The sequence below is a fragment of the Botryllus schlosseri genome, chromosome 9 (assembly GCF_051294905.1).
Source record: "Botryllus schlosseri isolate E-star chromosome 9, Bs_hap1, whole genome shotgun sequence".
Classification (NCBI taxonomy): domain Eukaryota; kingdom Metazoa; phylum Chordata; class Ascidiacea; order Stolidobranchia; family Styelidae; genus Botryllus; species Botryllus schlosseri.
This window is the reverse complement of record NC_137244.1, coordinates 13,833,471-13,846,661: the sequence shown is the minus strand read 5'-3', so window position 1 is coordinate 13,846,661 and position 13,191 is coordinate 13,833,471. Positions and strand designations below refer to the sequence as shown.

General features: G+C 40.1%; 1 protein-coding gene across 1 annotated transcript; it reads left to right on the top strand.

Moving 5' to 3' along the window:
* The first annotated feature begins 4,648 nt into the window (after positions 1-4,648).
* Positions 4,649-11,956, top strand: LOC145447215 (uncharacterized). The gene is made up of 4 exons (XM_080325634.1): positions 4,649-5,242; positions 5,525-5,672; positions 6,292-6,410; positions 8,440-11,956. The coding sequence occupies exons 1-4, from the start codon at positions 4,955-4,957 to the stop codon at positions 8,680-8,682; spliced, it is 798 nt and encodes a 265-aa protein (XP_080181760.1). The 5' UTR covers positions 4,649-4,954; the 3' UTR covers positions 8,683-11,956.
* Positions 11,957-13,191: the final 1,235 nt, after the last annotated feature.

Genomic DNA, 13,191 nt, shown 5'->3' with positions numbered 1-13,191 from the left:
GACTAACGGTAATGTTAGATTACCACGAAATGTCTGGCTACCGTGCTTCCAAACATTTCGCGGTAAATCGAGGTTTTTATTTTTTACAGTGTACCGTACTAATTGCTCATTGCCTGTGTGGATGACTCGGCTCTGAAAGCGATGTCGTCTACTTCGCATGTTTGCATTTCACCGTATTGCATGTTTGTGTGTGATCGTTACTTGCAATGTGGACGAATAAAGATTATTCTCTCTCTCGGCCAAAGTTCGTTTGGGAACGCGTACCTCTTAAATATCACGTTCCGCATACCAAACACGAACGGGAACCGAACGTTGCCAGTATTCATAATATTTACAATTCGGTCGTGTGCTATTGCGATACAGTTAATCTACATCAGTGGTTCTTAACCTTGCCTCCAGCGCCCCCTAATGGGCGCTGGCGATTTTGAAGGGGGCGGAAACGCTAAGGGGGCTCAGGGGGGCGATAAGAGGGCCGCTGAAGAAAAATGGCTTGGCAGTATAGATGATGTGGTAGCAGGACATATCCTTAATGAGTGTTCAGTACAAATTAACATTCCACAAAACATGTGAAATCCCGAAATTGTTTGTCGCGCTACGCGACGATGTTTGCTACGTATGTTTTCATAAATGTAGTGGGTTATTATAATTAATAAAAAACGAATTGCGCGTACATTTAGATCGCCAATTTACCGTTATTTAAAACACTGTCGTCACGCTTGCTAGGGTTATTTTCAACAAAATGTTACGAATTACGTTTGTATCCCGCAGCGCACAGCGTGTGAAAATCGAAGAAGGAGGCACTGTATATCACTTTTGATTAAGAGTGAGAGCCCCTTGAACATAAAATAAGTTTTGAAGCTTTGTGCCGTTCACACTTCCACTTGTGTGCCTTGGAGTCGACTTTTATCAAAATACACCAACCGAAACTCTGCCAACAGAAGGAGTTCGTGTACCACCTAGGAATAGTGCACTGAACGCTCTCTCATTCGAAGTTTCATGCTGGTGACATCATATTTTGTGATACGATTGTTGATATACAATGTTCTTTCTTATTCTCTACTAGTTGCTGACGATTACCCCTGACGAGTGTCAGCCGAAAATATTCGGGTTCATTTCAATATGAATATACTATTCAATTGTATACTGAAGTTCTGTACCCCCAAGAAGCTCTTGAAATGAATAACTAAATATACTTGTATTTGAGGGCTACAAAATTAAATCGTCAGAATATTTCTTCATCGTATCATAAAGGATGATACTATCTCGTGTTATGGTTCACAACCTCACATGAACGTTATATAATATGTGTTTTTTTGTTTGGAATACATTCATGTTAAAATCATTAACTATGGGTACAGTACTAAATTTCATGTGAGCAAATATATGCATCCCATTCTCAGTTGACTTACTTATAGTTACACAAAGCACTAAGACAAAATCCAATACCATTGATTTCCTCGTATTGCCAACCGCCGATGTGAATTCGGGAGGGTCCGAACCACAGGGTATCAAACCGTAACCGATTGTTGTTATAACAACCCTGATTTTACCCTGAATATACCACATACAATTATTATATGGTTTATGAAAGTCGAATGGTCCTCGAGCGCGATTAAAGCGCGAAATATTTCCAATACCAAAGTCCCAAAAAGACCGACTGAACTTTAAACCTCTTACCAAGACCAAAACTGCTGCAACCCAAACCCCCTATCGGTTGTCTCGACGGGTGCCCTAAATTATTTCGGTGAATGAACATAAATTAAACATCATGTTTTGACGACTCCCGCACGGAAGAATACGCATAATTATAGAAAATAAAAATAGGCATTTCGGCGTCGGCCATTACCACGCCACGATGCACAAAGACATATGAAGTTCCGGTCAATATGGGACTGCGAGAAGTGTGTAAAATAGATCGTCAGCGAGAAAGCCTTAGCCAAAGAGGGTTGTCCTTATGTTGAGCGTAAACTTCGATGTATATAAGTCTAATTGTCCATAGGTGATTAAATCGCACGTGCCGAATTATCATGTCGTCGCAATCTGCACCCCACAGAACAAAAAACATCCATCACAGAAAATTATTTGCCAGTGACGAAATATCAATTTTGAATCGTGTGCTTCGTTTAGTTTGATACGGTTATACGTTTCAATATCTTTTGACTATGTAGCAGACAAGAGGTAACAAAATAACAACATGTCACGAATTAATTGTACCTACGGGCATGCCAGAATATGTTTAATTATTAATTACGTGGCCTTACAACAGCTCACTCAGCGTTACTGGTAAATCTGATTACGTGGGCTGAGAGGATAAAAAGTTCATAGCGACATATATATGCAATTACCAGCTATTCATTCATGCATTATAGAAAATTTTGGCACCTAGGGCGACCAGGCCACACTAACTTTGCTGACCATCGAAATGCGACGGCGTTCTTGGGGGCGAAGCCCTCAGAAGTTCGGTTCATCACGCTATGGGTGCGCAAGACAGTCGTTTTTTTAGGGGGGTTGACGACGTGCTGTTATGGCCCTCCTTATATCTCTTTATTACAGTCCCTAAAATATGAGGTGGGGGGCGCTGGAGCACGATAATTTTTGATTGGGGGCGTTGGAGGAAAAAAGGTTAAGAACCACTGATCTACATGCTTACGGCGTTATAGACAGGATATGTCATAATAGGATCTGAAAATTTTCCGTGAAAAGCTGAATAAATGGATACATATTTCGCATTAAAATCATGATATGTATCTCTGAAGTTTTCTTCATTAGTTGATCTGGGCTCCGCATCTTCGATCTCGTTGTAACTACAGTGTCCAGAAAAATCTCAGAAATAAAGGGAGCCGATCTATTGAAGTGGGCAGGAAAGTATCAGAAGCGGGCGTAGGGAAAGGAGGGAGATTGCAGAATGCGGGCGCGTGTGGATAGAGTCCTCTAATAACATTACCAACCCATAATGACCAGGAAGGGTCTTGGTCATGGTGAACGAGGCCTGTCTAGGCGATAAACGTCACTGTTGCGTATTACCATGATAAAATTTATATAGAATAACATCTTACCTTCTCGTGGTGCAATAGTTATGCAATAGTAAACTTTATAAATGGAAAATATCATCTTATATTTATAACGATCCGAGTACTATTAAAAAGCAGACAAAAGATATGTTACATACCAGGGTTTCCCAACCTTTTTCTTTACCGATACCCTTTTGAAAAATTTGGGATAATCAATGGGCTCAAAGTAATTTTAATTACCAATATGGTTTATGCAATATCCGGTAGTTAGCAGAGGTGGTCAGTAACGAAGTACTTCGACTGTTTTGAAGTACTGAAGTAGTTTTCCGCAACTTGGGTACTTACTCAAGTATATTAAATTTTCCGCTACTTCTACTTCGTAATATTTTGTGATCTACTTACTTAATTTTCGCTATTTTCAGTTTGTCAAGTAGAAGTAGTTGAATCCTCCAATCAGGAAGAAAGCCTGAGGAATTTCGGGGCTGTTTTCACGGAGTATCGACATTTAATTTTCATGAAAGTTGAGTAAAGCCCGGAATTTTCGTCGCGCTTCGCACGCAATGGATATGCAGTGTCCAGTATGATTTTACGAAAGTATCGGTGAATATAATTCAAATAGCGGTTTGCGTGGTTCCGTTCACACCGCATTGTCGCCCATATGAAATATTTCATCACAGTATATATGGCCGATCATAACGTTTGAAACTGATGTTTCGCAATCTAGCATTTACTTATCATATCGCAATCTAGCAGTCCATGGCGTGTCCTAATCTGGAAAAGTGGACTCTGACTTTTTTTTATCTTTAGATCTGTTTTAGCATACCAGCTAACTTTTCTGGACTTAAGACATGAAATACATATTCCGCTTGTAGACGTAGTGTTTATATTTCTCTTTCAATTCCCAGTATCATACTTTAGGTTCTAATTAGTTTCACTTCTTTTGTCTGGAGAACATACATGTTGAAGTATAGAAGAAAGTGTAGTACTGCCTTTAATTTCCTGAAATGAAGCTACACAATATGGCATTTTACGATCCACCATATTTTTTATCAAAATTTACTAATTTTGCAAAGTGTTTACACCGTATTCTATATACAACTTCTCCGTATTGCTCTTCGACTAAACTACGGGCCTTATAATATGGGGGACGGCGCCATACCATGATATTTTCTAAAACGGGCTGCTCAAGTAAACAGAGGATTTTATAGTATCGGGTTTCCATAACAATACTAGAATTTTCATCCCATGATGCGGACGAATGCTTATACTGTCGAAAATTGGACACCTGTTTGTATGCATCAATATGAATCAAGCTCTGCACCTTTCGCATAGCTCAATTTGCAGTTTTTGATAGTACATGGGGTGGGCAACCTTTTTGATATTCACGGCCGCATTTCGATTACTTATGTAGCCTACGGCCGCATTCCTGTGCATAAGCTGTAATCAACTAACTGGGCGTCAAATACCCATGGTATACCGTCCATGTCCATTTCAGTTGAACTCCAGACTTATCTAATTTCTCATATCGGCTTACCATACGCACCGAAATTGCGAGTGGCCATGTTCTGAATAATCACCGTGAAAGTGATGGCCGCGCGAAGCGCGAAAATATTTTCAGATTCACACCAAGGCGAATCTTCGCATTTTCGAACTGATATCTGAATAGAAACAGCATAGAAGTCGCTCTGGTTTTCAATTCAATATAACGATTTTATTTTGTGTGAAAATCCTGCTTTAATGTTTTTTTAACACTGTTGTTGATGCCTGGGCCTTTTTACTGCCATCTATGATATCGAGTGATGAAAAACCCTGAAGGCATAAATCCGTGTTGGACCCGTGTATGTGATTGCAGACATACATCGTCAATCCTTATCCTAAACGCTTGAATGAACAATTACTCTACCTCGCAATGGAATTAACTGCCACCGGATTATGCGGGATATATGCTAGCGCGTCGACGAACACTTGTCGTCAAAATGAAGGTACTCGTAATAGGATTTTCCAAGACTGGTACAAAATCAATGCATGCGGCACTGAAGAAATTAGGATACAAAGTGTATGATTACGAGCATAATTTCTATTACCTTCGGAAGCAATGGATTAAAGTTTTTTCGTCGGAAGGTGGAACGAATGAGGATTTTTATGAAATGTATAAAGATGTGGATGCGACGATGGATATACCGGCCTGTGTGTTTTGGGAAGAGATATTAGAGGCGTTTCCGGACACGAAGGTGACTATATATTTCAATTACACAATGCAATATCTAGAATGGCACAAAGACAGTCAGAAATGTAAGCGTGCTATGATTATTATTATTGAAGTTTGTATACATGGAAATCCACGTATTATTTGTCATCATGTGGGCAATGCTAGTCTGGAAGGAAGGATCGCAATCGTTCGAAAATCCGACAATCATGATTGACCATTTTGTCAACCCGTCCGTGAAACTCCGATCTTATAAATGCAGTGACGTTTTTATAGATTACGAAGAGCTTAATGGTTTTATTGCCAGCTTGTTTTCAATGAGAACAAAACTGAAGACGAATGGTGGGCTAGTTGGTACAGAACAACCGAAAATATCGACAATAACAAGTTGATGAAGGCAATGGCGTTCCTATCCCCGACCGCGTTTTTACTCTTTCAATACTCGCACCACGTCGGTAAGTTGCTCCTTATATGCTGTATTCAGTATTCTCGCATGCGTGGTGACACAAGCTCGTAAAATCGCCATTAGGTTTCCTTTACTTGTATTATTTATGCAACACTTAGTTAGTCATGTGAATGTTAGTTAGGTCAACAGTGACATGACTGCATTATCTTCGATTGTTAACACTCGAGAATTTCTATAGCAAAAGAAGTTTCTTATAGCAAAAAGCTTTCAGGAGACAGCTATTGGTGGTTAAAACATCCAGGACATTAGAGGGTTGCCTTCGGCCGTCAACGTGCGTTCCATGCGGTTGTACAGGCATAATAACTATGGTTAACGATCAAACATAAAGTCTTAAGTCGGCGCAGTCAAAGCAATCTTGTACAAATTTTGCGATTTTTCAAATCTCGTACGACTAATTGCCACGATCTACTCAGCGCCATATCGTGCCATCGTCTGGTATTAGTTGTGCTGTAAGCGTTTGTAGCAAATGCAATAATATACAAAATTAACAATGTTGACTGTTAACCTCGCATTCACGTCCAATGTCCATAAATTGTAGTTTATATCGTCACATTATCCACTAAAGCTATTCTGAAGTCGTCGTTAGTGTTTTGTCTATGTTTTCTCAGAACGCGTATCGGTCGGAAGTCCACCTCAGCGCTTTTACACCGCGTACCGGGGCACCAGTCCGACGGTTGCAAAAATGCGCTACAGAATCCACAATGCGAAAATCCGAGAATATCGAGAGGTGGGTTATTCAATCATTGATTCGTGAGAAGTTGTATTATCGCTCGACTTGCAAAACGGTTGCTGCGGTATTTCTCCGCATGCTCTCTCTAATTATTTGATGAGATCATTGGACGGTTGTCACACCAGTGTTGGATGACTCGAGTCATGACTTGACTCGAGTCAGACTCGGGTCACCTTTTTCGCATGACTTGACTTGACTCGAGTCACTTTGCTAAAATGACTTGACTTGACTTGACTTGGCGTATCAGAAATGTGGATTGACTCGTGACTCGAAGCAAAATTCGCGAGTCAATTTCAAGTCATCAAGTAATCGGTGTCGATAAAATCACTGTATCTTGCATATGTTCGGATTGTTCGCGAAACCTTGTGTAGCCCGTGAGACCGACATCGACCAATCATTCAATGACCGTGCGTTTCACTGGGCCTCGATTGTTCTCTCACAAATATGTTGACCGCAAACGAAGTGATCGAAGCTCACAGCTTATGTTGTCGTAACTCTAGTAGTAAAGTAATAGAATGGCAAAATGTCTATTTCTGTTCTTACCTTAACCAAACCTCTTGTTTTATTGAAATTAAAGTCGAATATAGTTTATATAGTCCTCAACCATTGCCGCAGGCTCGAATGGTATCAATATATCTATTTGTAAATGGGTAATGTATTGCATCTTATCAATTCGATTCTCTATTCTCTATTTTGGCTGGTAACTATAAACTGAGGCTATGCAATTACGTAGTTTACCAATTCTACGTATATGTGAGCGATGCAGCGCCTTCTTGCGTGCTGTATATTTACCTCTATATTCGTTCATCCTTCATCGGTTCGGAATCGATGACCACTCAAACTGTATATCAGACAGCTAGCAAATTGGAATGAGGTAATCATGCCTCATACATACTTCGCAAAGGCAACTTGACTTGAAATGTGACTTGACTCGTGACTTGACTTGACTTGACTCGACTTGACTCGAGTCACCTCCAAAAATCGAGTGACTTGACTTGACTCGAGTCACCTTTGAAAATCTATTGACTTGACTTGACTCGAGTCAAAATGTGAAATGACTCGAAATGACTCGTGACTCGAAGGTAGTGACTTGATCCCAACACTGTGTCACACCTGAACATTACTCGGTATCATGAAATAACGTTCGCTGGTCTTACTGCAATCCTCGCACGAATGCCTTTAATGTGACGTTGAATTTCGGACTTTTCAAGTGAAGCAAGGCTTTTGTCTATACCAGCGGTTCCCAACCTTTTTCGATTCATCGACCCCTTATCAAGCGCGACACAAATTTTCGCCCCGATATTTATGGACCCGAAAATGAGAAGATATAAACTGGACATTTATTCACTCAGCTCTGATCGCTTTTGAATTGACTGAAAAAACAGACCAGTTTTCAGAGTATGTTCTCGGAAAACCGGTTTTCGCGTCTACTGGCTGTTTAGTTGACCTCTTTTCGCGTCATATGCAGAATAAACCGTATTAAAGTGCATTTCTGGGGTGTCCGGTGAATACTGAGAAAACCATTACCGAGAATGGATACCACGGAGAATGGACATTACCAAGAATGCAATGTATGCAATGCATGCATGCTATGCACATGTACAGGTCGTATGTATGTGCATCACGGCTCTGCCACATTCGCTGTCGATTCCCAGATATAAATTTCTCGACAACGCCGTCTCAGTAAGTTAGATTATTGGCATTGGTCATTCTCGGTAATGTCCATTCTCGGTAATGGTTTTCCCGGTTTTGGTTTGAACCATTTTTAGCCATGATAGTTGAATATATATCTCACTTGTCATTCTAATATTTTCTCCCCCGTCGCCCAGTTGGTATTTTCGACCCCTTGTTTATCAAAATCGCCCACTGAGGGGCGATATCGATATCGCCGACGTTGGGAACCGCTGGTCTATACATGTATGCCTATTATTTTGTGAGAGGGAGCCAACCTCAACGCTCTTATTCAGATATAGACTGAATCACATAGCTGCGATAATGACTCGATTGTAACTTTTTTTCGTCGCAGACAGCGTCAAAGGATCAATTCCTTACTTTTCATCCATCGGCTTGTTGGGGACCATTGTGCCAGTTTCTGGGCAAGCCTATACCGGAGGAAGATTTCCCTTACAAAAACAAGGGAGGCTCTTTGATGGACGATCTTTTAAAAGATAGCCCTATCTTTCGCCAAATGAAATATGAAATGAATGTATCGTTAGCGATACTTATCCTTCTCGTTGCCGTACTCCTCTTTGTTATGGTTTCACGTTAACATGTTTGGAGTTTCGTTGCTAATATTCACATTCAAGCATGTTCTGAACAGCATCATGTGGGTCGGGAACCTTTTTCGTCCTAATAGCCATATTGGCCCTATAATTTCTATTTTAACTCCCAACGAGCCATACATGTCAATCAACTGTTACGAACAATTGAAAATTCTTTGCGTCATGGTATAGCACTAGTAAAAAATCGCACTAATCCTGCTGGTTGCCTTATTTGAGCATGCGAAACTTGAGTTACAAATATCTTTTAATTGTGTTTCACTGAGAGGCATATGATATTTTTCGAGGCTTAAGACAATTAACATTTAGTGGCGAGATAGCGCAGTGGTGTAATCCGCGGCTGCAACACCAATGGGTGCGGGTTCGAGTCCGACCGAGATCGACTTCCGAATTCCGATACCTAAGTGTTGGAGGTTTACCTAGGCTCCTCCTCGACACCTCATCCGCGTCAGCGGTGTCTTACAAAAGCCTAGAGGTGGGCCGTGCTATCAGTCGGCAATTACGGAAAAATAAGAAGAATATCGGCCTGGTGTAAATGACCATAGTAGTCGACAAACACCATGAATACCCCAAAAACAGAACAAAAACAAACAATTAACATTTAGATTTCCAACAGATGTAGACAACAGTATGAATGTACTATTTACACGCTTTTTACAGTTAATGCGTCTTTTGGTCTTGTATGGTATTCCTGATGGGTTTATAGTCTGGTTGATATTTGTTGAGGTTAAGCTATGTACAAAATTTGTGAGTTTCGTCAATTATACGAGGTTCGTCATTATGTTATTTTCAAATGCGAGGATCCATGATGACTGGCGTATAGGTGGAGCCAAACATGGTCACTACAGCAATACGCCGACATACCCACTGCAAGGTGTGATACGTCAGTGAAGTGGGGTTAAAGGAGGGAAGTGAGGCAGTACCTCACCTGTCGTCAGGATGAGTGAGCGAAAATTGTGAAACATTTAATCAGTATTGGTATTTTCTATCGATGTTCTCGAATGAAGAGATTTTCAACATTTTTACTCCCAAAATCACGCAACTCACATATTTATTGTTCGAAAATAGAGCGTGAAAGGAGAGGTGAGGCACAGTCGAGCCAAGCGTCATTTGTGATAGCACAAGTCATCGTCAATATCTTGGAATTTATAATAACTGATATTAGTCCAATCGAATTGTCGAACTAATTCGGATTGGACTTCTCAATTAGTATTCGGCGGTAACAAAACGTTGCGCTACACGCTTATCGAACCGAACATTTTAACGGCGGTATTACAAAGCTATAAATTGCAAATCAAGAACGTGTATAGCTATGGCGTTTATTGTAATTTGAATTTCTCATTATGAATGTCACTTCCACGGCAGTTCATTTCTCGCCGTAGATCAGCAGGAACACAATGTGTATTTGAAAACTGCATTGTGGTACAGGTGTCGCCATGTCTATGCTTTCCCTTTGATCAATCAACGTATATCGTGCAATCCAAGATTTCGAGGAGGTACATCGAATTGACGAGTGATAGCAATTTAAATTTGAGCATTTTGAAGAGGTTGTCCGAGCCCCTAACCCTGCATACGCCGCTGTATTTACCTCTCAAAGGCATGTTTATACTGCCACGAGAATAATTATTCTGGTAATCCTGAGAATTTAATAACAAGTTGCTGCAATATTGATAAATGTAGTACAAAAATGAAAATTTGGCAAAGAGCCATATCTTTTACTTAAAAGAGCCATATATGGCTCGCGAGCCATAGGTTCCCGACCCCTCAGTAGTTGGTATTAGACTGTCCTTTGGTATCTCCGATACCTCTTTCGTCAATGATAAATAATTATATAAGGCTTTAGGGTTAGGATTCGCTACATCCCGAATCATTCCATCCTAAATACCTATGTCCCATTGCATGAAAATCTGATCCAAGATAACATATTTTGTCCGCGGCGCACAAGGCCAGAAACGGCGACATGCATCACTTAAAACTTAATGTTATTAATCTCGAATACTTATTGTGGCGGAATTATCTTTATACGCGGGTAAATCATCATGTAAATCGGGCATCATCTGGGATCGTTTCGGCAAATATAAAAAATGGCCTAGTGATGTGATATGACCGCATGAAGTCATAAAGTTGTGTATTCCAAAGATTCACTTCATACTGAATGTTTAATGTAGGAGACTTATCGGTATACTTGGCTACTTCATATCCTAATTCGGACATCACCCGGGACCGTGTGATCAAATATGAAGTGTTTTTGGTCTAAGGATGTGATATGAGAGCATGACTTCATAAATATTCTTGTATACGGGAAAAAATTTCACTGGTCTACAAATTTCAAAAATAAAAATGCATAAAAAACTTTGATGGTTGATGTAGGCTAATTTTCGGATGCCGAATGCGATTCTGAGATCAGAATTGCGCTATCTCGTCAGATTTTTTCGCTATGAATTCACTTGAATGAGTTTATCATTATTAACTTGCTTATCCTGCTAACTTAAACGTGTGTGCTTATTGTATCATGCTAATTCTTCTCCAGTTTGGATATGCCGTCACATTTCATAGGAATCCAGGAAGCTGTTTCTGAACTGTTTGTCTTTCTTTACTGCTATGATATAAAAGCCTTTTTTTACATCGTCTATTTTAGTGATTATTTTAAATTATTTCGAGGCTTTGTGTTTGTGTTATGCATGATTAAAGTAATCGAAGTGATCAGCGTTGCTACTCAAGTAGAACAAGTAACGCCTTATATTTCTACCTAATTACGACGTTGTAATTCTGAGACATGTCAAAACTAAAACTAGTTCAAGTGAAAGAGGAAAATGAATGGTATGGTAAATACCAAAGTCAGTATGTTTCTAAGTATTTTTGGTGAAAGCGGGGCTCCCATACTTCTAGCGGTAACTCGGAGGTGACTCAGGGTTGTAATGACTCGAGTCACGATTTTCTGATGACTCGACTTGACTCGAGTCATTTTCTCAAAATACTGAAATGACTCGACTCGAGTCAATCTGTGTATTGACTCGACTTGGACTCGAGTCATAGCGCATGACTCGAAACAAGTCATATGACTAGAGACTCACACGGCCAAGGCCGACATTTCAATGCAATTAGGAAGAATAGTAAAGTAACCACACTAATTTGAATTTCGTCTATTGGTACTGGTACTTGAAAATGCTACCAGAAACTGCTAAAAGTTAGGAAATTTCAATATTTAAATGCGAGCCATTCGATATCACCAAACAGAATTCTAAAAAGTGGGTTTAACAAGACTTTAAGAGGAAACTGAGCAGTCAACACAATGACTTGGACTCGGACTCGAGTCACAATTCCTCGGACTCGACCCTCTGCTCGCTGACTTGGTCTCGGACTTGACTCGGTGGTGAATTGAAAATGACTCGACTTGACTCGAGTCAAAACTATAAAAGTGAGATTGACTTGTGAATCGGAGCCTTGTGACTTGGTCACAACCATGGAATAGTATTCAAGAGCTTAACGATACAGCAGCACGTATGATGAAATTAATTATCGACCACGCTATCAACATACCCGACGACAAAAAATACAAGCCAGTCCCTTACAAGCCGTGGAAGATCTCCGGCAAAGATTTCAAAATTTCGAAAATTCAACCCATTCATCCAACATGATTATTATTGGATTTTTGTCAAATTAATCCTTTTCTTTGTTATGTTGTTTCGTTTCGTTATCCATTTCCCCATTATTATTTTACGTTTCATTGGATGATATGATATTTACAATGTCGGTGTGTATACTCACATATTGCAATCAAATATTTATCCTTTATCAGCCCATGTGATCAGATCCACTGGTGGAGTTGATAGAGGTAGTGTCTTCCGAAATTTAGGGTAGTTGTTATTGGTCACTTTGTTACATGCTATTATTTCCTGCTCTTCCATCATTATTGACGGTAGGCTTAGCGGAAATATGTTGGAATCGCCTGAACCAGTGGTTCCCAACCTTTTTGGGTGTCGAGACCACATTTCAAACTTCAGAGTACGAATGGAGCCGCATGAAAACACTCAAGTATAGGCTACTTATAAGAAAATTTAGAGGTAGCTAGCCTACCTCTGCTCTCACCATCCAGCTAATTCAAAAGCATGCACATATTGTACATGGACTTCTATAGATTCTATATCGGTTATTATAGCATTGATACAAGCAAAGGGGCGAGTACTATAATGTCATGATGTTATAGCTCTTCATACATTCCTGCACTTTATGCACAAGTTTGCGGGGAATTCTACGCTGAGCTATGTTGGATTTATTGCAATTATACTTGTCTATGAGCCTTTACTTTGATGTTAGAAAACTTGTGTCGAAATTTACTCCGCACAGAGACGTTATATAAAGGTCTATGACCAGCAGAACTCAAGATACATCGTTGTCTGACGGGTATTCATCCATGCGTTTGACGCCAGTCTGCAAGAATTCTCTTTCCCAATTTTCAGAAGCGGCCTTGGACAGCTTTAGACATAACTAAGGTCCCC